This window comes from Phascolarctos cinereus, unplaced genomic scaffold (assembly GCF_003287225.1).
Source record: "Phascolarctos cinereus isolate Bilbo 61053 unplaced genomic scaffold, phaCin_HiC Scaffold_9;HRSCAF=440, whole genome shotgun sequence".
NCBI lineage: Eukaryota > Metazoa > Chordata > Mammalia > Diprotodontia > Phascolarctidae > Phascolarctos > Phascolarctos cinereus.
Window position 1 is genome coordinate 206,063,990 of NW_027556402.1, and position 25,492 is coordinate 206,089,481.

Here is a 25,492-nt window from a genome sequence, read left to right on the forward strand (position 1 = left end):
TGAACGTAGCAATCCAACGTATATAGGTCCATCTCCTTTTTCTCTTCCAACAATGGATGATCACAGCTACTTAATGCCCTTGTTAAAGCAACTGATACTGTTAGTCAGTTGACACGCCTTTATTAAGTGCTTATGCTGTTCTAGGCACGGTGCTTAGTGCTGAAAAGAAAGACATTAAAAAACAAGCCAAAAACAAAAATGGTATCCCTGCCCCCAACAACCTAACATTCTAACGGAAGAGACAACATCAAGATGTATATGGTGTAAATGGAAGGCAATTTCTGAGGGAAGGTATCGGGTGGGGAGCTGCAGGGGCATGGAAAGAGGGCTGAGAAAGAGCTTACACAAAAGGTAGAATCTGAAGGAGGAAAAGTCAAGGGATTCAGGAGGGTAGTGGTAAGGAGGGTGCAGATCATTCCAGAGGACAACCAAGGAAAAGGCATGGAGTCAGGAAATGGAATGGTACGTACAAGATAGAGAGAGAAGGCCAGTTTTGCTAGATTATAGAGTATGTGGAGGGGAGCAAAGTATAAGGAAACCAGAAAGGTAGGAAGGTGGAAAGGGATCTTAAGGAGGAGCTTATTAGCCTGGAGGATCACTGATTTAGGCTGGAAGGGGCTACAGAAATCATCTAGCTAAACCTTTTTACTTTGCAAATGGAGAAATTGAGAAACCATAGAAATGACATACAAAGAATTAGGGACACTTGACTTAGAGAAGAAAATAAGTGTGGCTGTCTTCCAACAGGCTGTCATGTAGAAAAGATCTAGTTTGTTTTGCAGACCCTGAATCAAAGAGCAAAAGGCAGAAGATAGATTTTCCTAGTTGAACCTACTAGCGAAAAAGGACTTGCTGAGAACCAGAGCTGTTGCTGGAAATAATCAGGCAGATGCTGGAAGACACCTACTAGGGATGCTAGTGAGAAGATTACTGGACCATATGGTAGATTTGACACATCCAGATCTACCTTCATCTGTCCTGCAATTTCAACTGCTTGATAAATATTTGTACCGCCCATACCTCAACTTCACCAGGTCCAATACTGAGCCCATCATTCCTTCTCTTTTCATAAATTCTCTCTTTTCATTTATGGTTCACCTATCCAATCAGCCACACAGGCTTGAGACTTCACACCAAGCGTTCTTAACATCTTCTGTGTCATGGACCCCTCTGGCAGGCCACCCTTCTCAAATTCATGTTTTTAAATACATGAAATAAAGCACATAGGATTGTGAAGGAAACCAATTATATTGAAATACAGTTTATATGTGTGTGTGTGTGTGTGTGTGTGTGTGTGTGTGTGTGTGTGTGTATAATGTTTTAAAAACCAAGCTCACAGACCCCAGGTTTAGGAATTCCTGCCTTAGAGTCATCTTTAACTATACTCCATCCATAGCCCCCCAGATCCAATCAGTTCCCTAGTTCTATCAGTTATACTTTAGAAATCTCTCTCACATACATCTACAGAGCCATCTCCAGTTGTCCTGATCTATCTTGCCACTGGACCCAGATGGCTGTGAAGGAGAAAGTGAAGCTAGTGACTTTGCACAGCTTTCCTCACTTAAATCTAATTCAATTACAAGTCATGGCTTCACCTTCCTCATGTCATTGGTCTTCTTCAAGAATGAAGGACAAACAACAACACATATATCCCCTCCTCTCTATGCAAATTGACATGATCCTAATTCAGGCCCTCCTTACCTCTCACCTAACTTACTATAAAACTATTGCCTTAGTTTCCTTAACTGTAAAATGGAGATAATAATAGCATCTACCTCCCATGGTCATTGTGAGGATCAAATGAGATATTTGTAAAGTGCTTAACACAGGGCTTGGCACATAGGTACTGTATAAATGATTGTTTCATTCCTTTCTGAGAGGTTTATTTTTTTAAGTCCAGAAAAAATGTGTAATTCTGTTATTTTGGACTTAGTAACACTTTCCAGCCTGAATAAAAATGCAGAGTTTTAATAATAAATGCCTAGTGCAAATTTTGTGGTATGATACTTCCTTGAAGTCTTTAAGAAATATAAAAAATAAAAATCCAAAGCTATCATTACTCATTCAAGACCACCTTTGGCATCATGAACTCACTGTGGACTTTTTCAGCCACCTTGCACAAAGAATAGCTCACCCCCTTAGAAACCTACTGTGAGCTTACGATAGAACCAAGACAGCAGAAGTTGTCCCAAGGAAGCTGACGGCCAGAGAAGAGAATGAGGCAACCCCATCTGGTGTGTTGGTTAACGTGGGGTAAACATCCCTTGTCAATGTTAGCATTTATTGACATTTCCTCCATAATTACCTCCCCTCACTAGAAGGCCAAATTTGAGTTCCTGGGCCCCTATAAAGTAAAAGAATCATACATTTGGAACCGGAAAGATTCACTGGCCGTCTCCCATTCCTGGCATGTTCTCCTTTATCATCTCCTATTCCTGGCTTCCTTCAAGGCTCTTCTCAAATCCCACCTTCCACGAGAGGCTTTTTCCAGTGTCCTCCCCCACTCCATCCTTCCTACTAATGCCTTCTCCTTTAAGATTGCATCTCATTTACCTTGCACAGGTCTTTCCTGCTGTCGTTGTTTGTTCTTTGTTTTTGAAGATGGCCAATGACATCAAGGGGTGATGGCTTGACTTGTTCATGAACTGAACTTCAGTCAGGAAGATTTGCACAAACTCACCAGCCTCACTCTCTCTTCCCGTCATCTAAGTCCAGTGGCAGGACAAAAGTCAGGATGACTGACGATGGCCCAGGATGCAATGGATGACCTTGACATCTTTAATATGGAGTATCCACAACTCCTGCTTCAGCCATCTCTGTGGCCATTGAAACAAACTGTTCTCTCCATTTAGCTGGAGAGAGTCTTCTTAGGGTAGACATCCCCCTAACTCACTGGCAGACTTGAGGCCTGTGGGTTACCCTGGACCTGGTTTAGTAGGTCAGACAAGATAGTTTACTGGGGTGTGGCCACTGTACATTGCTCTAGCTTCGTGGAGCCACAGGTGAGAGTTGAGTGCCAGGTAGACACCAAAGGTGGATGAGCAGCCCTGAAAAGGGCCTGACAAGCCCTCACACCCCAGCTAGTCAGGGTCGGGTTCAAGATGATAGCTATTTTGTTACTTATGCTTCCCCTCAAGATAAATTGATCACCTGAAATCTCACCACCATGCAGACTGACTCAGTTTCTGGTACTAAACACATTCTCAACAGAGGCAGCTAAGTGGTGTAGTGGATACTACCCACCCTGGAATCTTGGGCTGATGTATGGGCTCATCTTCCAGAGTTCAAATCCAACCTCAGACACTTACTAGCTCTGTGACCCTGGGCAAGTCACTTAACCCTGTTTGCCTCAGTTTCCTCATCCATAAAATGAGCTGGAGAAGGAAAAGGCAAACTGCTCCAGCATCTCCACCAAGAAAACCCCAAATGGAGTCACAAAGAGTCAGACACAACTGAACACCACCTTCTCAACTTTCTCAGTTGCCTCTCCCCTCTGATTGGGGAGCTGGAGAGTAGAGCAACAAGCTTCTCCCAAAGCCTTCTTTTTAGGAGGCTCAGAACTTTCCAGTGATGTCATTTTCCATCAGCAGCTCAGCTCAGTTCATCATGCCCCATTCTGAGTATCCCCTGGGGCTTCCCCCATCCCTGCTATGCCATTTCCTTTTGTGTATTGCTCCCCATTAGATTATAAGCTCCTTGAGGGCAGGGACTCTCTTTTGATTGCTTATTTGTGTCCTCAATGATTAGCACAGTGCCTGGCACATAGGAGACACTTAATAAATGTTTATTGAATTGAATTAAATCGTGGAGCAAGCATCCCAGAGAGCACAGTGGAAGGTGTGAGTACCTTTAGAGAAGGATGTTGTAGGGGTCTAAGTTGGGGAAATTGGGAACAAGGGCAGTGGTCAGAGAAGGGGTAGAATCTCTGGGTTAGGGAGAATATGATGGGATAGGAGTATGTTCATTGCTGAGGAATGAGTTCAATGGAATCATCCCAGAGAATCATGTTAGAAAGCTCTGTGATTGGGAAGGGGAGGAACGGCGCCCACACCAAGGCAAGGCAAGTGCTGTGGAACTGTAGGAGACTAGAGAGGGTACCTGCAGTGTGGTTGAATGGGTGCCCAGGAGATTAGGAGGCTCCCTTTCTACAAAAACCAAAACTATAACAACTAAATGAAAAGCACCTTTAAAACCAGGAACTCAGTCACTACGGGCTAAGCACCCTTTCTCTAACCCCACATAAAAGCATCCCATCCCATTTGACACCTACTGTGAGCCAAGACAGCAGAAACTGAAGTGAAGAGAATCAGGGCCAGGGAGATAGCAACTGGGACTGAACAGTCTCTCCCTCTTGACTGGCTCATCTCCTACTGCCTATAAACATTCCTGTGTCTTGCCTTATTCGCTTCTTCCATCCCTCTTAGCCATCATCCTATTTCTCTTCTGCTCTCTCCCAAGTTACTAATGATCTCTTAGTTGCCAAATCCAGTGGCCTTTTCTCAAGCCTCATTCTCCTTGACCTCTCTGCAGCCTTTGACGCTCTTGATCACTCTCTCTTCCTTGGTACTCTCTTCTCTCTAGGTTTTCAGGATACCACTCTCTCCTGGTTCTCCTCCTACCTACCTGACCACTCTTTTCTGTCTCCTTTGCTGGATCCTCCTCCAGATCACACCATCTAACCATAGGTGTCCTTCAGAATTCTGTCCTGGGTCCTTCTCTCTTCTCCCCCTATACTATTTCAGTTAGTGATCTCATCAGCTCCCATGAATTTAATTACTATCTTTATGCTGATGATTCTCACATCTGCCTTTCTTGTCCCAATCTCTCTGCTGACCTCCAAGATCACATAACCAACTGCCTTTAAGACATCTTGAACTGGATGTCCAGTAGACAGCTTAAACGGAACATGCCCAAAACAGAACTCACTATCTTTCCCTCTAAACCCTCTTCCCCTCCTACCTTCCCTATTACTGTAGAGGATGATACCATCCTCCCTGTCCCTTGGGCTCACAACCTAGGAGTCATACTGGACTTCTCACTCTCACTTCCCATATCCAAGCTGATGCCAAGTCCTGTCGATTTCACCTTTGCAGCATTTCTCAAATATTCTCTCTTCCTTCCTCTGACACTGCCATCACTCTGGTTCAGGTCCCCATAACCTCATTCCTCCATCATTGCAAAAGCCTAGCAGTGGATCTGCCTGGCTCAAATCTCTCCTTACTCCAGACCATCCTCCATTCAGCCACTAAAGTGATTTTTCCTAAAACACAGGGCTGATCATATCACCTCTCTACTTAATAAACTCCAGTGATTTTCTATTGCTGCCAGGAGCAGATATAAAATGCTTTGTTTGACACTCAAAGCCCTTCATAACATAGCCCCCTCCTACCTTTCCAGTCTTCTTATGCCCTCCTCCCTGACAAATACTTTTCCATCCAGTGACACTGGCCTCCTGGCTATTCCACAAAGGAGACACCCCATCTCTCAATTCCCTGCATTTCCTCTAGCTGTCCCCCATGCCTGAAACGCTCTTCGTCTTCCACTCCAATTACTAAATAGCCTGACTTCCTATGAGTCCTAACTAAAATCCTACCTTCTACAAGAAGCCTTCCCCAACCCCTCTTAATTCCAGTGTTTTTGCTCATTTAATTATTTCCTATTTATCCTGTATGTAGCTTGCTTTTGTATACATTTGCTTTCATGTTGTCTCTCCCATTAGACTGTAAGTTCCTTGGACGGGGGACTGTCTTTTGCCTCTTTTTGTATTCTCAGTACTTAACACAGTGCCTGGCATATAGTGGACAAATAATAAATGTTTATTGAATTGAAGATATTAGAGAGGTGGAACCCACAGAACTTGGAAATTGACTGGATATGGAAGATGAAGAGGAAAAAGTCCCAGATGACCTAGAGATGGATGGAGAATGAAGGTCCTCCTGCCCAGGGAGCCAGACAGACACACTTCCTCCCTCAGACCAGGGCCACAAATAGAGATGTTCTCTCTGTCCATTGTAGAAAAGTAGCTTTTTGAATCTTCCATTGCAGCTGCTGGCTATAAATGAAGTGCTACAATAGGTCTTCACAGCCTACAAAGCCAGAAAGCTATGCTTTTGGGATCAGCATGGCAGGGGAGCTAACTCAGCTGGGCCCTTTGGTTTTCTATATAAAACAAATTAACTGGATCATGGCTAGGTCTCCTCTTCCCTCCCTGCCACAGAAAGGCAGAAGCCAGAGCTAATTCACCTCCCTTGGAGATGGGACAACCTATAGCCCACAGCAGCCTCAGACCTCTTTCTTCTCTCTGGCTTTTAACAAGCATAGACACAGAATAGTAACTGTGCCACTTAGCAAGGGCTTGCCCCTTTGGGTCTGGGGAACACTTTAGCAGCAGTCCCAATAAATTAGTGCTCCTTAAGGGAGGAAAAGATGGACACAGATTGCTCCAGCAAAACATGACTTGACTTATTTCAGATTTTTGCAATATTGTATTTAGTCTACAAGTAGATTAGCAGACCTAATTAAATGGCCTAATGACTGCTTTTGCCACTATGACAGAAAGTGCTTTGGAGCTATTTAAATCATTTCCACCACTCATTCAAGTCATTAAGAAGTATCAGTCACTAATGGTTTAATATCTTTTTAGTAATCAAGAAAGTCTGAACTCCTAATTAAGCAAAACAAAACAAAACAAAAATGGATACCATCTAGAGGGAGAAGAAGCTAACAACAAGAAGAGCAATAATAATAATCAATATTTATGGAGAGCTTTAAGGTCTACAAATTGGCTCATAAAAATTATTACATTTAGGGGGCAGCTAGGTGATGCAGTGGATACAGCACTGGCCCTGAAGTCAGGAGGACCTGAGTTTAAATGTGGCCTCAGATCAAACACTTGACACTTACTAACTGTGTGACCCTGGGCAAGCCACTTAACCCCAACTGCCTTAAAAAAAAATTATTACATTTAATCCTCACAACAACCCTGAGAAGCACATATGATTATTATCCTCATTTTATTGATGAGGAAACTGAGAAAGATAGCACTTAAGTGACTTATCCAGAGCTACAAAATTAATAATTAAAGTGCATGAGATTGGATTTGAACTCAGTTCTTTCCTGAACTTCAGGTTCTGAGTTCTAGCTTCTGCATTATCTATAGCTCCCTTAGCTAGTACTAGTAGCACCATCTATAGCTACCTTAGCTAGTAGTAGTAGTAGTAATATAGCAGTAGCAGTAGTATTACTACTAGTAGTAGCAGCAGCAGTAGTAGTAGCAGTAGTAGTAGTAGTAAACAGATATGGCAAAGGAAAGATGATGAAATGTTAGCATCAGTTTAGAGCTGGAAGGCACCTTCAAGGTCATCTAGCCTAAGTCCTTCATTTAGAGATGAGGAAACAGGCTCAGAGAGATGGAGAGATTTCCAAAGTTGGTCCATGGCAGAACAAGACTTTGAACCCAAGTCTTCTAAGTTCACTGCTCTCTGTGTTGTACCACAATGCCTCCTTAGAGGGTTCTAGGACTCCTTCTCTAAATAAGGTGATACTATTCTATTACACAACATTGCATTGCTCTAATCATCTTCATGGAGATGAAAATTTCATTTAATTTACTCAATCTACCTAGAACAATCAGCAAAGGCAAGGAAGTAGAGGATGAAGATTTATTGGTGTCCCTTAAATTCATCTACCTGTTAAACCTGGATGTATGCGCAATTAGGCAGAAAGATGGGGGGGGGGGACCAAGTGTGTTTCTAGGAAAATCAACCCAATTTTGTCACGGGAACTATCTCAGTTTTCCAGCTTCCTCTGTCAGTTAAAGGATTAATTCTCTGATTGCTAATTGTTTCAGGTATATTAGGCAAATTAAATGGCACTTTTACTTTCCTGGAGGTATGATTAGAGTATTCAGACAAAATGTGTAATATACAGTAACACCTGATTTAGAGAATGAGTCATAGAACTTTAGAGAGACCTAGCTCATTTATTCCTACTAGGTTTTAGAGATGAAAACTAAAGAGGCCAGAAAAAATTCAGAGAATTGCTCAAAATCATCCAGGGAATGAGTAGCAGTGAGTGCTGAGATGAGAAGCCAGGTTTTCTGACTCTTCTCCCCTCCCCTGCTTCCCAAGGCTTTTTCCCACATACCGCACTATCTCCCACTTATCGTTGACACTGGCGAATGAAATATTTCCCAAAAGTGAAATGTGTAGAGATCTGAGTCTGATTCTTTTGAAATCTGAAAGTTTCCATATACTATGGTAATTCTTCTAAAATGTTTTTTTCCTACATAACTGACTGCCTCCTTGAATTCACATACTGACCATAATTTGACCTTTTCCTAAGGAATTAAGTTCATTATCATCAAGAGCCTCAGGAGATACTGAAGTATGTGGTTCCTTACATAAAATTGCTAGAAACAACAGCTTTTACTCCTAGCATCCAACTCAGGGATTCTTAACCATTTTTTGATTCATGTTTGCCTTAGCAAACCTATGGACCCCTTTTCAGAATATAATGTTGTTAAATGCATAAAATAAAATACATAGGATTGCAAAGAAAACCAATTAGGTTGAAATATTGTATCAAGAAAAAAAAAACACCTTGTCTTAAAAGTTCACCAATCCTAGGCTACAGTTATAGCTGTGCATAAGCACATATAAAATGGAGTCAATAAGCCGTTAGCAAAGGGTCCTCAGGGTATTTGCATAGTAAAGGACTTTAGTATAGTTGTTCACAGACCATTTACTATGTATTGACAGGACCAAGGTTGCCAAAAGTCAGACCTCCAAATCAGCAGCTCTCACTGCAAAAAAGTTCTCCCAGCATCCACAAGCCTTTGCATCTTTCTGGCTGTAAACTCATAGCTACTGGTCTGATGTATAGCAAAGATCAGGAGAGAAAAAGCAGATCCCATTGTCCTAAGAGCAGTGGTCCCAGACTTGGTCTCTAGCACCTTTAACACTGACCTGTTTGTTAACTTGCTGCATTATACAGAGGAAAGAGGGATGGATTTAGATTCAGTCTTAGGTTCTAATCCCAGCTCTTACAATTGTGCAATCTTGGACAAGTCATTTGCTCTGAGACTCAGTCTCCTTGTTTATAAAATGAAGGGGTTGGACTAAAGGACCCCAAGTTGTCTTCTAATTCTAAATCCATAATTCTCTAATCATTTTACTGCTTTGCTCATCTCCCACTTGAAGGCCTGGAACAACCACTGGAAATATTGACATCTGACCTCTTTTCCTAGTCCATGCAGTGGAGGAATATTAGCAGGGGAGGAAAGAGAGAGCTCTGTCACCAAGATTTCTATCTCTGTTCCTTTGGTCTCCTCCTCCGATTGGTGAGCACCTGCCCAGAACCACTATTCAAGGAAGTGCCCAGAATAGCCATGTCCTCTTCTTTGGTGGCTTTGCTTCTCACCCTCCAGACTTTCCACCAACACTGTATCCACTGAGCCATCCAGGAATCAAACCCTACTGCAAGTGCTACCTTCTGCTCATCTCCCAAATGCCACTTGGATTTTTCTGTTTCCAAGGAAAGAAAAATGCATCTGACCCCTAAACTGGAGAGCCAGCTCAAGGTGCCAAAGCAAATTTGTCCAGCCCTGCAACAAAACACCAAAGTTCCTAGCTGTCTATGATGTTTTGAATAAAACAGGAAATAATGTTGCAAGAACAAAGAATGTGAAGGAAAGATATTAAGAATCCTGGAGATAAGGAAATGTGGCTTAAAAGCTACATGCAGATTTTAATGGCTTTCTGAGCCCAGTTGTTTAGAATCGGAACACTTTGTTCTTCAGTGCTCCTAGGGATTGAAGAGTGTCCTATCAACCAAGCATTCACACTTGGCTTGCAAGTTAGGCAGAGTACATAAACACAGATTTGGCTCATCTGCTCAACTAACAAAGATTATTTTTACAAGTTTCTAAAAAACACAAATAATAATTCAAGACAATGATAAAATCCATCAAATCTTTCAGTCCCGTTGTTCCAGCAACTCAGTCAATCAAGCATTTATTAAGGGCCTAATAAGTGCCAGGCACTGTGCTAGGTCCAAGGGTTAAAGAGGAAAAGATTAAATAATTTCTTCCCTTGAGAACCCGACATTCTGTGAGAAAAGCAACATATACACACGTAAGTAGAAGCAAAATGAATACAAAGTAAATGGATCAGATGAGCTTGAGGATTCATCATCTCCAGGTACCATTCTGCAGTTGAGGTAGGCCTAGTTCCTTCAAGGTATTACTTTCTTAGAAGCATAGGAGATTGTGAGAGAAGGAAGGAGAAAGCTCCCATTCATCTCCTTTCATCTTCTCATTCCTGCCCCCCCCCTTAGTCCAATGCTATTCTATCCTCTTAACAGCAGACTTGAGAGTTTGCTGCCATGCCACATGATGCCATATTCTCTTCTGCTGCTTTCTCTCCTCCAAAATTTCCTGATTTTCTTTGGAAACTTTAAAATGCTATATTAAAATGTTGGCTATTATTATTTTTCTTCCTCTCCCCCTTTCCTCTTCTTTTGATGTCTACTAACTTTGAAGTAAAGTTAATCTAACTCTCCTCTCACCAGATACACCCTCCCAAAGAAGCAAAAGTACATGTTGGATAATTTTTTGTGTTTGCATGTGCATGTATGTAAGTATGCATGTAACCATATATACATACATCTCAAAGATTTCTTATTTCTTGATAAATGTTGGAGAAGATGTGGGAAAATTGGAACACTAATGCATTGTTGGTGCAGTTGTGATCCAACTATTCTGGAGAACAATTTGGAACTATGCACAAAGGGCTATAAAAATATGCATACCATTTGACTCAGTAATACCACTAAAGAGATCATAAAAAAGGGGAAAGGACCCACATACACAAAAATATTTTAGCAGATCTTTTTGTGGTGGCCAAGAGTTGGAAATTGAGGAGATATCCATTAATTGGGGGATGGCTGAACAACTCATGGTATAGCAATGTAATGGAATACTATTGTGCTATAAGAAATGATGAGCAGGCAGACTTCAGAAAAACCTGGAAAGACTTACAGGAACTGATGCCGAGTGAAGTAAGAACCAGGAGAACATTGTACACAGTAACAGCAACAATGCGCAATGACCAGCTTTGAAAGTTGTATCAAATGGTCTTTTACCATATTAGATTAGAAGTTATCAGGACTGGACCTGTCTTCTTTGATGTTTGTGCCTCCCCTAGAGAAATGAAGTGTTTAATAAAAGGGTGTTTCCCTCTCAAGGGAGAAAAAGGGAAAAAAGAGGAGAAAAAAGAAATGTGGAAAAGCAAGGAGTCAGGAAAGTACAGGATACCTTTAGGGAACAGCAAAGTAATTCAGTTTGTCCAAAATGTGGATTATGAGTAGAGAAGTAGTAAGGAATCAGGCTGAAAAAGTAGTCTGAGTCTATACAACATCAAATTGATGAGTTTGAATTGTATCTTTTAAGAATAAACTCCTTGTGTAAGCATTTAAATGTTTCAAAGAGTCTCTTTGCAACAGCCCTTGTGTGTCTTGCATGATTGAGGAACGAGGAAGAGAGGAAGAGAGAGAGACAGAACAAGAATTGATAAAGTGCTTACCACGTGTGCTAGGCATTATGCCAATTCCAGGAATACAAATAAAAGCAAAAAGAAAGCCAGTCTCTGCCCTCAAAGAACTTATACTCTAGAGGGAGAAGACAATATATACAAAAGAGAGCTAAAAGTGGGTGGGAAAGATAGCCTTATAGGAGCAAAGTAAAATAGTCTAGGAGAGGAGACCTGGGCACTTCTTTAAGGGGAGATTCAGGGTAGGAACCAGGCAGTTAGGTGGTACAGTGGAATAGAGCCCTGGGCCTGGAGCCAGGAAAACCCGAGTTCAAATTTGGCCTCAGATACTTAGCTGTGTGACCCCAGGCAAGTCACTTAAGCTCTGTTTGCCTCACTTTCCTCATCTGTAAAATGGAGATAACAATACTACAGGGCTGTTGTGAAGATCAAATGAGATAATTTTAAAGCCTTTAGCACATAAAGTAGCTGGCACATAGTAAGCACTATACAGATGTCATCTGTTCCTTAAATGGGATCTAACTCCTCATCCTGCTTTATAGCATAATAGAGGTTGTAAGGCATGAACAAGTCAAGGCTACCACCACGCAGAGCTGGTAGACAGCCCCATCAACTTCTCTGGCATTCCTCCTAGTTGTGGCTCATTACCATAAAAATGTTTCTGGTACTCCAGATTTTCCTTGCCAGTCCAAGGGGGAAATTCCCCCAAAGTCTTTCGAATGGCATGCTGGAAACAGGGACACACTCACAGCATGTGCTCTGTCAGCTTCTTCCCAGAATCTCTCTCCCCCCAGGGGCCACTCCCTGGAGAGAGGTGGGAATCACATGTGTCTTCCCTGCAATCCAAAAGCTCTGAAGCAGGTAGTATGAATCTCATTGTCCTCATTTTATGAATGAAGAAGCTGATTCTCAGAGAGATGAAATGATTTGCCCAAGGTTACCCCAAACTAGTCATTAATAGAACTAGAGCTCAAATCAATGTCTTCAGTATATAAGTATTCTTTTCCCTTCTGGCTGTATTGTAAGCAACAGGAGCCCATTGTAGGCTTCTGATCCTGGAAATGGCATGATCAGAATTGTCCTTGAAGAAGATTATTCTGACAGCATATCCAGGATAGCTTGTAGGAGAAGAATTCTCTCTGGGCCACTGGATTTTTCTGAAAAGGGGTCAGGTTTATGCTTTCATTAGCCACAAATACCGCATCTGAAGAATGAAAAATAATAGTGACATTCTATAGGAGGGTAGAGAACTCTGAAAAGTGGTCTTCTAGAGATGCTCATCAGATAGAGAACTGGCTGAACAAACTATAGTATAGGAACAGAAAGTAACATTACTGTGCCATAAAAATGATGAAAGGAACAGTTTCTGAGAAACTAAGAAAGACCTGGATGAAATGATGCTGAGTGAAGTGACCAAAACAAGATCAATTTATACAATAAAAACAACATTGTAAAAAACAACCAACTTTGGATGACTTAAGAACTCAAATGACTTCAACGGCCAACCACGATTCCAGCACAGCAACAAAGTAGAATGTTGCCCACCGCCTGACAGAGAAACCGTGGATTCAGGCTACAGAGTGAGACATTTTTTAGACATTACCAACATAGCAATGAGCTTTGCTTGCCTATGCATACTTGTTTTAAAAACTGTTTTGGTTTTTCTCTTCTTTTTTCAATAGGAGAGGTGAGATAAAACTGATTTTTAATTTAAAAAAACCAAAGTTTAATTAAAAAAAAGAAAAATGGCATGCTAAAGTTAACAATCCTTGAGTTTCTATAATGGATTGCTGCCTTAGCAGTGATTCTCTGGGCAAAGGAAAATGCAGGGTACCCTGCTAATTCTCAGAAACAACGGGGTGATAGCAGTAGAGCAAGAATTCCTCAAATCTCAAGGCTGCATGGGATCTCAGGGGCTAGGCATCCAACCTGTTCCTTGTTTGTTTAGGGTTTTTTTGGTTTGTTTTTTTGGGAGGAAGTAATCAGGGTCAAATGACTTGCCCAGGGTCACACAGCTCATAAGTATCTGAAGCCAGATTTGAACTTAGATCCTCCTCACTCCAGGGCTGTGCTCTATTTACTGCACCACCTTGCTGCCCCTATCCAACCTATTCCTGAATCTTCTCCACAGCATCCCTGGTAAGTGGTCATCCAGCCTTTACATGAAAACCTACAGGGATGAATCAAATTCCATTTGAATTGTGAGTTCTCCCTTTTACCACACTGATGCCTGAGGTCACTACAGTACTGAAGTACTCTCCTGGAGCCTTAAGGACTCTTTTCATACCACCATTTCCAATGAGAACTCCAGGATGCCTAATAACATTTCCAAATGGTGACATCTCTTTTAACAAAGAGTGTCAATGTCAATGCTTCTTCCTCTCCCCTACTGCTAGTACCTTCCATCTGAGATAACCTTCTACCTCCTCTGTAGCATGTTGTTTGTGCATGGTTGCTTGCATTTGTCTCTCTCATTAGAATGTGAGCTCCTTGGGGGTGGAGATAATGCGTTTTTTTCCCTTTCTTTGAATCCATAGTCCTTAGCACAGAGCCAGGCAAAACATACTTAATTGCCATAATAAATACATGTTGAACTCTGTCAGGATGCTGGAAAGTCTGATTTCATCTCAAGTATAAATGAATTTTATTTGGGCCTTTGTAGGTCAAATAATCTATCATTGAATACCTATTATCTCCTCGGCAGTTTAGAAATTCTTTCTCTGGGACACCAGCTCAAAGCATGCTTTGGGGAGCACTGATAAGAAAAATCTGCAAGAAAGGGTTAAAAAGGATTCTTCATCCTTTTTTATGTGTCAAAGTTCCCTTTGGCAGTCTGGTAAAGCCTATGGATGCCTCAGAATAATGTTTTAAAATGTATAAACTAAAATAAATAGAATTGCAAAGGAAACCAAAGGCTAGTGAAAATTAAGATGTAATTTTTTCCCATCCCAATTTATGGACTCCCTGACCCCAGGTGAAGAAGCCGAGTTAAATTATTGTTGTTGTTCAGTCATTTCAATCGTTTTTCACTCTTCATGACCCCATTTGGGGTTTTCTTGGAAAAGATATTAGAGTAGTTTGTCATTTCTTTCTCCAGCTCATTTGATAGATGAGGAAACTGAGGTAAACAGGGTTAAATGACTTGCCTGGGGTCACACAACTAATTTCTGAGGCCACATTTGAACTCATGAAGCTGAGTCTTGCTAACTTCAGGCCCAGTACAATATCCACTGTACCACTTATCTGCCCCTTGAGTTAAATTACTGGCTTTTAAATTTTTCCATAGCTTGTAACTTCACCACTATCTAATCAATTTGTAAAACACTTTCTGTTTCCCTGTAACTCCTTAAAGAAGGCCTATCTACTTTGCTTACTAGACTGCTGAAGATGGAAAAAGTTAGAATCCTATACACACACAACATACTTTAAAGTTTAATGTGGACCATTAACATTTTCTTTATCACTTTATGAAGTCCAGACAGTTTAAATAAAAACAATCAATCAAGCACTGACTTTTTATGTTTGCCTATTTCTGACATGTAAATGCTCACATCAAACATTTAACAATGGGAGTGGGCTCCAGCACACCCCTGTCTGGGACCCAGTTTTGCATTTTGCAAAATGATAGTCTTGGACTAAAGTCCCTTCTAGCTCTAAATTCTGTGATCTTGGCAACACTTCACAAGGTCTTGTAGAAACTATTTTAAAGAAAATAGCACAAGATTTTAACTTGTTTCATTCAATATAAGCTACTCCTATTCACTACCTAGAACTTAAACTCCCATACTTTTCAATATTCTGATGGGGGTTGGGGGGGGGGTGACAGCAACAGCAACAGCATTCCATTGCATGGAAGCTTGTTCTGTGCAGATTGAATTAAGGGAGGTGACCATGGCAGGAGAATTTAGACCAGAGGGAGTTTTCAACTTCTCAGAAGGGTAGAAACTTTTGGGGAAGTTAAGACCCAGGCCCTTCATCATCATCATCCTCAGGACTTTTAAATTCAGAGAAATGAAAGAGAAACAGGGCTTGCCTGGCTGAGAAAGCAAGATTAAAGGGAGTCAATGAGCTAAAAGCCTAACAGAGAGGCCAGAAGGAAAACAGAGACATAAACTTAGGGAAGATTTTTAAGACCAAGCTAAACTGATGTAAGCATAGAGAAGGCTGCAGATGCTCACTGAAGGGAAAAGCAATTTATTCTGCCTCTTTCTATGCCTAGGGTTTGGGAAAATGAAAGAAACGCTGACAGTGTTAGTTCCTTATGAAGGCCTGCACACACAGCACTTGCTCAACAAATGCTGAATGACTAAATGGTTGAGTAAATGAATGAGTGAATATAAAAATGATGAAAGGAATTATAAGGGTAGATGAAGTTAAAATGACTTAATTAGTCCAGAAAAGGTTCCCTGGCTTATACTAAAGAGTTTTGTGGCATCAGTTTCTCTGAGCATTACACTGAATATTTTTGATGTTTGCTCGGTAGTTTTATTACTCCCATTTAATAGATGGGAGAACTGAGGGTTGGAGAATGACTTACCTAGGATCACACAACTTAGTAAGTGCTAGAGCCAAGATTTGAATTGAGGCCAAGCCTAGCATTCTTCCCTTTGTGCCACACTGCCTTGGAGTATTTGGTAGAGACTTAAAAGTCAAGCTATTTAAAGATATTAAAATGTACATTTTAAAGAAAACCAAGGCCAGTGTCTGTATCCTCTGACAGCCCTCTACCATTAGTATGTAATCTTCTCAAGGGCAGGGACTGTTTTACTTTCATCTTGTATCCTCAGCACCTAATAGATGCTTAATAAATATTTTACTGATTATTTGGATTCCTCAAGAACAATGAAACAGTCCCCTAAAAAGGGGGCTATTTGTGAATTCATAGATCACAGATTCTGTCATTTACTAGCTAGATAGCCTCAAGTTCTCTGGGCCTCAGTTTCTCCTCTATATAGTGAGGGGGCTGGACTAAATGATCTCTAGGATCTCTGCACTAAATTTTACAATTAGATGTTCTCCAATGTCCCCCTCCCTCTGGCTCTAACACTCTAGGAGTCTGACAACTCAGACCAAACAACCAGTTGACTTCACTACCATTTAGTGGCAGCTTGTACAAATTACAGTGATAGTTACTTTAAAAAAAAAATCAGTCATGAACCCATACTGAAACAACAATCAGCCTTTACAGAGCACCCATCTTCTAATTAGATTTGATCTATCATTCTAGCCTGTCAAGATTTTGTCAGATTTTACCATTCAGTATGTCAGATTTCCCTACGAGCTTTGTGCCATCTGCAAAATTTAGTAAGCATGTCATCGATGCCTTTAACCAAGTCATTAATATATGGACCAAGGACAGCTCCCCAAGGAACTCCACTAGACTAATGTCATTCCAAGATGACATTAAGCCATTAATGACTAAACTTCAGGTCTGGTCATTCAGCCAGTTATGAATACAAATACTATTATCTAGCTCACATTTCCCATCCTCAAGGATTACATGACAGACCCTGTCAGGTCCTTTGTTGAAATCTAAATGTACTATACCTGTTGAGTTCCCCAATCTACTAGTCTAGTAAGCCTTTGGGAGAGGAAAAAAAAATGAGATCAATCTGTCATGAGCTTCCCTATTAAAGCCATACTGGCTCCCACTGACTATCTCTTTTCTTTCTAAATGCTTAAAAATATCCTTTTAAAAATATATTTTTTAATATTGCCAGTAATCAAAATCAAGTCACTGGTCTATGGTTCACAGACTCCACCTCCTGGGTTTTTTTTTGGGGGGGAATCATATGTGCCCTTTTCTGGCCCTGCTTTGCTTGTCATGTTCTCCAGGATCTTAAGAGGAAAAAAATCACTGGAAGTACTTCAGGAATCCCATTAAGAATGAATGCAAAGTCATAACGGGGTCTGGCCTTTGGCACAATTAACAATTAGTTAAAGTTTATATCTCCTTTCTATGCCCTTTTCTCTCTCTCTATCTGTTCTCTTTCCTGCCTAGACCTCATGAGTCACCTTGCGGTGAATTTCCAGGAAGCGTCACCATGAGTGACTTTAATGAGATAGCCCTTCCCAAGAACACTGGCAGCTTTGTAAAGAAGCATCTTGGGACAGAGACAGTTGGAGACTGGGAGCCTTCCCTAGCCCTTGGTTCCACATAGACCATTCCAATATGCCAGCTAGAATACAAATTTAATTTTTTTTATTCCTTTATAGTTTTCTAGTGGCTGCAAAATGCCAGATAAAAATAGATTCCAGAATAAATACAAAATTAGGGGAAAATAAATACATAGATACAAAATTAGGGATGAAAATTTTTCCCTATGCTAGTTACCTTCCTTGGACTCTAGGCTTTTCCCTGTGTTTATTCATTGTCTTCTAAGCATCTGAAGGGAGATCCTATTATCTCTACTTGACTTTTTTGCTTTTAGCCCATTTCTTCCATTTCTCTTCTTTGGATTAAGGTTAAATGATGCTTCTTCTCCTAGAGGAAATCAAACACTTACTAACATTTGAAGACAGTTATCAGGCCCTGCCTAAGCTCCTTCCTTGCCCCACCTCCTCCAAGTATCCAAGCAAAGCATATTTAATTCTTTCGATCTTTGCCCATAAATCCACCTCTGTTTCCTATATAATTCTGCTTTCTTTCTTCTGAACTCCATCCAATTTGGCTGTCTCTCTCCTTTCCTTTACACTTAGGAATTACCAAACAAACAAATATTTTTTAATCAAGATGAGGTAGGATTTCACCACACCATGTAGCTAATGGTAGAACATATTAACATCAACCACATGACTCAATCCTCATTTGGCTTCTGGAACCAAGCAGTTTAATCCAAATTTGGATGATAACTATGGAAGGTTTCCTACCTGGAAAGTCCCAGCATGGTCTTCCTCTTTATCTCCCTCTTTGTTCTCTTTGAGAGCAATCAAGGTGAAACCCCTGAAGTAGGAGGGAGTAGCAGCAGAGAGAGTCACTGTGGAGAGAGAAAGAACACAGAAAATTACTACCTGTGGAACCAATTGGTTTCTATTTCAATAACCCCTGAGAGTGACTTCTTTAGCTCACTAGAGCAAAAAACTAGAGGCCCAGACCTTGAAGAGGCAAAGTTTAGCCACAAATTCACAGTGTTGGAAGAGACCTCAGAGGCCATCTACTCCAAACCACCCCAGAACACAGAAATAATAGGATCATAAATTGAAGGGACCTTAAGTATATCTATTCCCGTATCTTCCTGTTAAAGATGAGGAAAGTGAGGCCCAGAAAAGTTAAGCAATCTTGCTGTTGTTCAGTCATTTGACTCTTCATGACTCAGTAGACCAACTCTCCATGGGGTTTTTTTGGCAAATATACTGGAGTGGTTTGCTATTTCCTTCTACAGCTTTATGCAGGCAGAGGTTAAGTGACTTGCCCAATATCACACAGGTAGTGAGTATCTGAGGTCAGATTTTGAACCCCAGTTCTTCTGATTCCGGGCCTGGTGCTCTATCCACTGAGCCACCTAGGTGCTCTAAGGTCAAACAGATCAAATACAGCAAAGCTGGGCTTTGGAGATTCTCCAACTCCAAACCCAGCATTTTTCCTACTATTATACAGTCTCCCCATGTGCTTGATAAATCCCCAGCAAGTAGTCCTGCAAGGAAAACCTCCAATGATGGAGCACTTACTACATTCAAACAGCATTGCATCTTTGGACCAGTTTCTATGCCCAAATAATAGGGCTCCTCATGAGCTCCCAAACATTTTTCTCAATTTCAGGACCTGTTAAGTGGCTAAAGCCCCTAGCTCTATTGTGATACTAATAAAATCAAGAAACAGAACCCAAGCAGCACTGGCCTATCTGCCAGGGATTATGCCTTCATAATATAGGCCCCTATTTTGTTTTGTTTTCTTTAGAAAGTTTAATGTAAAACTGGCACTGGATCTAAGAATAGCTCCCAGAGCAAAGGTGCTCCAGACAATGTCAACACAGAAGAGTTTCAAAGTTGGCCTCTGAGACAGTATAGGAAAGAGAGGATTTTTAAAAAGGAAATTGTCAAGGTGATACTGAAGGATTTAGACTTGGGAAGAAGGTGAGAGACTGAATTTATGGAGAAGAAGTTTGGAAGAAAATTAGGAAAAGTTGAAGGAAAATAATCTCAATTTTCAGATTCTACTTCTGGCTTCTGTGAGAGAAGGTTATAGAAGAAGGTATAGAGTATATAGGAGAAGAGATAAGGATTGAATAAATAGGACAGATATTTGAATAAATCAGACAAAATGGTGAAGGTGTTTTAGACGGGTTTGGATTTGTGAAGATGACCAGAGCAAATTTGGGAGAACTTAAGGATAAGCTAAAGACTAAAAATGAAAGAGAAAAAGAACTCAATTTAAAGGAAGAAAAGGATTAAGGAACTAGAGATACATTTAAAAAGAGAAAAGGAGAAAGCAGTTGACAAGTCAGTATAAATAAAAGATAATTGCAATTATATCAAAAAAAATTAGTAAATAAAATAAATTATTAAAGTAAACTAGCAAAATACAGTTTCAGAAAAACCAGGGAAGATGTGCATAAAATGATAGAGGGTGAAGTGGGCAGAACCAAGAGAACAATTTATACAGTGAGAACAATATTATAAGGAAAAATAACTTTGAAAGACTTGAGAACTCTGATCAAAGAAATAACCAACCATGGTTTCAGAGAATTGATGATGAAACATGTTATCTGCCTCTTGACAGAGAGGTGATAGATTCAAGATGCAGAATTAGACAAGCATTTTTGGACACAACCAATATGAGATTTTTCCTTTTCGCTTGACTATGAATATTTGTTAAAAGGGCTTTGTTTTTCTTCATCCCTACCCGCATAAGAAATGTGGAAGACAAACAGGTTTAGGGTAGTCAAAAAAAAAAAGGAAAGAAAGAAAGAAAAGAGAAAAAGGAAAGAAAAAATGGCCATTGAAACAGCTTATAAAAAATGCATAGGAGGCAGCTAGGTGGTGCAGTGGATAGAGCACCGGCCCTAATGTCAGGAGGACCTGAATTCAAATCCAGCCTCAGACCAAACACTTGATACTCACTAGCTGTGTGACCCTAGGCAAGTCACTTAACCCCAATTGCATGAAAATAATGCATAGAAGAAAACAGAAGGAAGATGATAAAGAAGCACAGAAAATTAAGACAGCTTTGAAAGGTAAAGGTTGAACTTACTATAACCTTAAAAAGAAAAGCATGTTTGACATAACAAAGACCTACAGTCTCATGTACAATTGTTTTCTCCTGTTCTATTATGCATATGCATATGCATATGCATTTAACCAAAGAATGGTAAGAAAAACAACTTGGTGAAGTGAAGAAGAGGTTAGTTATAAGAGGAAAAGAAAGAGAGCATAGCTATAATGACATTGAGACAAAGGAAAGAAAAGTAGGTATGGCTATCAAGTTGTTAGGAGGTGATAAAACACTGTAATAGCTTAAAGAGGGGCTTAGGAGGTAAGGGATTTAAAAAGGCAGTTTCAAAATAGACTGACAATCTCAATAAGTATGGAGAGCAGAAAGAAATCTGTAGTGATGCATTGAGTGTGATGATGTACACTTCTGCCTCAGAGATTGCCACGTTGCAAGTGTAGATCTCAGTCCTAGAAGAGAAAATAAAACTTGAGGAACACATTCTCCAAACTCCAGGCTATCAGGAACAACATAGTGTTCAATTAAAAAAAGTGCTAACATGGCAGAGAAGAAACTTGGCCTTTGACAATTTGGAAAATACAATAATGTCATACAGAGACATAAAGAAAGCAAAAAGACAAGGTATACGTGAGCTTCAAAAGTTGAAGTTCTACTAATGCATTGTTGGTGGAGTTGTGAAATGATCCAACCATTTTGGAGAGCAATTTGGAACTATGCCCAAAGGGCTATAAAAATGTGCCTACCCTTTGACTCAGCAATAGCACTTCTAGGGTTGTATCCCAAAGAGATCATAAAAACGGGAAAGGGACCCACACATACAAAAATATTTATAGCAGCTCTTTTTGTGGTGACAAAGAACTGGAAATTGAGGGGATGGCCATCAATTGGGGAATGGCTGAACAAGTTGCGGTATATGAATGTAATGGCATACTATTGTGCTATAAGAAATGATGAGCAGGTGGACTTCAGAAAAACCTGGAAAGACTTGTATGGACTGATGCTGAGTGAAGTAAGCAGAACCAGGAGAACACTGTATACAGTAACAGCCACACTGTGCAATGACTAACATTGATAAACTTAGCCCTTCTCAGCAATGCAAGGATCTAAGACATCTCCAAAGGTCTCATGATGGAAAATGTTATCTACTTCCAAAGAAAGAACCATGGAGTTTGAAGAATACTATTTGCTAATTTTTCTTCCTTTTTGTTTTATTTTCTCTTTCTTGTGGTTCCTCCTATTAGTTCTAATTCTTCCTTACAACATCACTAATGTGAAAATATGTTTAATAGGAATGTATATGTGTAGCCCACATCAGATTGTGCACTGTCTTTGGGAGAGAGGTGAGGAGGGAGGGAGAGAAAAATTTTAAATTCAAAAGCTTATGGAAGTGATTGCTGATAAATTAAAATAAATTAATAAAAAAGAATAGATAGGATTTTGGATATTAAAAAGCAGTCAAAAAAAGAACTGGTACAAAAACTAATGTAATCTGTCAGAAATTAAATTTAATTTTTTTTCTTATACTACATTCCACAATAAATTCAAAATGGGTTAATGATCTGAATATTCAAATAACGCTTTTACAAATTGTCGTGATGCAAATCATAAGCCTTTCATAGTTATGTGCAACAATTCACTTTTTAAACACAAATGAATAAAGACAATCACAAAAAAAAAAACCTAAATAAAAAAGTTGTTCTTCCTGAAAAGGAAAAAGTTGGATGTTCTGAGGGTGAAACAGCTTTTTGTTCTCCAAGGAATGATAAAGTAAAGACCCAAAAGTCATCATGTAAGAGAGATCATCCATTCAGGGTCAGCAGAAGACGACTAGAGATTTGTTGTCTTCCTGAGGTGTGTCCAAAGCAGAAAAATATCCTAAGATTTGTCCAATCCAGGGATTACAACTCACTTCTGGTGATTCACACAGACAAAAATGATTCTGGCAGAAAGAACCTAAGATACTGCGCCAAAGATTGTGAAGTCTTAAGTAAGAAACCTAAAATGATGGAGTTACTGGTCAAGTTTCCATCCTTTGAATATAAAGGAAATCACAGGGAGAAATGATAAAAGATGTGAAGAATTGGTTAAAAAGATGGTCACTGAAAATGGAATTTGGATTCTAAACCATGGCTTAAAATAAAGGAATGACACACTCTGGCCAGGAATAGAGTATACCTATCCAATCAGGGCTGGTAAGAAGGTGTTTTCATGGTGCCTTAAAAACTCTAATGAAAAAGGACTTTAAAATAAAAAGAATGCAGGAGTATCCACCAAATACATTCACCAAATTAGATTCCCATGGAGAGTAAATACAATGAAGGGATGAGAATGGCATTTGAGATAACCATAAATTTATAGGAAATAAAATCCAAATCAATAATAAAATTCATGGCCTCAAATATCTACATACAAATTTGCAACATTTAGGCAATAAGAGAAATTAGAAGTCCTAAAGTAAGCAACTAAATTTGACCTTATCATTATCCTAGAAACTTGATGGAATAAAATTCATGACTGGAATACCTTATTTAAAAGAAACAGGAGGTAGGTAGGGATGGCAGAGTATGGGCATGGAAGACTCCATATGTCAAAAATTTTAACATGTTGATTAATTCTCTGAACTATTTTTTTCTCTTTTTAATTTTTTGTTTTATGAGATGCTTCTTGGGAAACAGAGGAAGGAGGGGCAGGGATACATTGATAAATGTAAGTAATTGCAAAAACAAAATATATCAACAAAATTTAATTAAAGAAAAGGATAGATAAAAGAGAGGAGATTGTCACTATATACCAAGAAGCTACAATTGTGAGAAAACCCAGGAAAGGGGTTAGGGGTAAGAAGCGGAACAAGGTAGAGGACATTTGAATAGAGATCAATGGAGGGACAAACAAGTGTAATTGATGCATGAGAGGCCACTATGAACCCCCTAAACCAATAGAGGAGCTAGATGAGGGGCTGAACAAACGGATCAAAAACTTGGTACATAGACATGATACAGCACTGATGGTGTACTTCAATTATTTAGACCTTCTGCTAGAGCAAATATTCTCTCTCCTTCTCTGCCAAAAACAGAGCATCTCTTAATGATAATTTTATCCTTCAAAAGGCGGAGAAACCAATAAGGGAAAATTCTATTCTGTATCTCACAAATAGGAATGAACCCATTGCTAAGGTGGGAATGATGGGAATCTTCAATCAATAGACAATTTTTAAATACTGGCTGTGTACCAGGCCCTATACTAAATATTGTTATTGTTGTTTGTCTGTCATTCTCATAGAGGACCATGACATCAGGAAGATGATGCCAAGACTTGCAAATAAAATGGATTTAAATGAGGGAGGGCTATGCAAGGTCACCAGCCTCACTTTCTCCTCTAGAGCCATCTGGGTCCAGTGACAAGATATAGATCAAGACGACTGGAGATGGCCCTCATGCCAAATGCTAGGGATACAAAGAAAGGCAAAAACATAGTCCCTCAAGGAGCTCATGGTCTATGGGAGACAAGAGGCAAACAACCTTATATAAGATATATGCTGTATAAATTGGTGGTAATCTAAGAGGGAAGGCACTAGCAGCAAGGGAGACTAAAAAAGGCTTCTTTGCAGAAAGTAGGATTTCAACTGAGTTTTGAAGGAAGGTCCTGCCTTCTGGTGGGAGTAGGGAAGGAGAGTGTTCTAGGCATAGGGACATGTGAACCATTAGTGAAAATGTACAGAGAACTCAGGAGATAGAATATTGTATGCAAGGAAAAGCAAACAATTCCAATGAGAAAGAAAAATAGGTACTGCCTGAACAAACAGGTATAGATGCACAAGAAACACAACCAAATAAATACTGACTAATTAAGCCAACTAAATAAGATGTGTACAGAAGATGGAAGCAAAAAATGGGTGAGAAAAACATAAGAACTTAGCACTGTCCTGTAAAAATAGTGCCAAGAATGTTGAAGTTGGAATGGACTGATGTCAAGGAAAGCTAAGGACAACCACAGGTTTTGTTAAAGCTATGTTGGGGAGAAGAGGAGGGTGTATAAAGGGATGGGACCACTGTCTGAGGAGGATGCCGTCATGCTAACTATAAAGAGAGAGAAGGAAGAGTTACTCAATTCCTTGTAAATTTTATCTTCTCTATCAAAGAAAACGACTTTTGTAATGGAAGTGATAGAAGAAAAATGACTCCCATGGAGATGACAACTAAGATATATAAGGAGAAAATAAGAGAGTGCCCAACTTCTGTGATGAATCTAAGATACCTGATCCAGATAAACTGTATCGTCAGGTACTGAAAGAATAAGCAGATGAGATTTCTAAATAACTATCAGGCATATTTGAAAGAGAGAATAAGAGAAGCACAATAAGACTGGAAAAGGGAAAATGTCCCAATTCTTTTCTTTCCCTGTCTCCCCACCCCACCCCAAAAAAAGAGCAGGAACTAGAGGAAGGGAAAAAAGCCAGTGAGCTTGTTTTTAATTTCTAGGGAAATTCTAGACTGGATCATTAAAGAGATGGGTAGAGAATCTGTAAAAAGGAAGGCAGAAAGGCTTCATCAAGATTAGGCTAGGTCAATTAGGAGTATACATGGAAACAAAGCACAGGCGTGAGGTGATTATGATGGGAAGCTTACTCTCGTTAGAACTGGTTCAAAGAGGGAATAACATACACACTCGGTTGGGTATAGAAATATATCTTACCATACAGGAAAGTAGGAGTAGAAAGGGAGAAGGGGTGCTGATAGAAGGGAAGGCATATTGGGGGAGGTAAAAATCAGAAGCA

The 25,492-nt window shown here is 39.9% G+C and overlaps 1 protein-coding gene across 1 annotated transcript in view; it reads right to left on the bottom strand.

Moving 5' to 3' along the window:
- The window catches only part of SPON1 (spondin 1), a 385,860-nt gene that overhangs the window by 347,321 nt on the left and 13,047 nt on the right, over positions 1-25,492 (bottom strand). Inside the window, 1 exon segment of the mRNA XM_021005269.2 lies at positions 18,420-18,526. Coding sequence (XP_020860928.1) covers positions 18,420-18,526 — 107 coding nt within the window.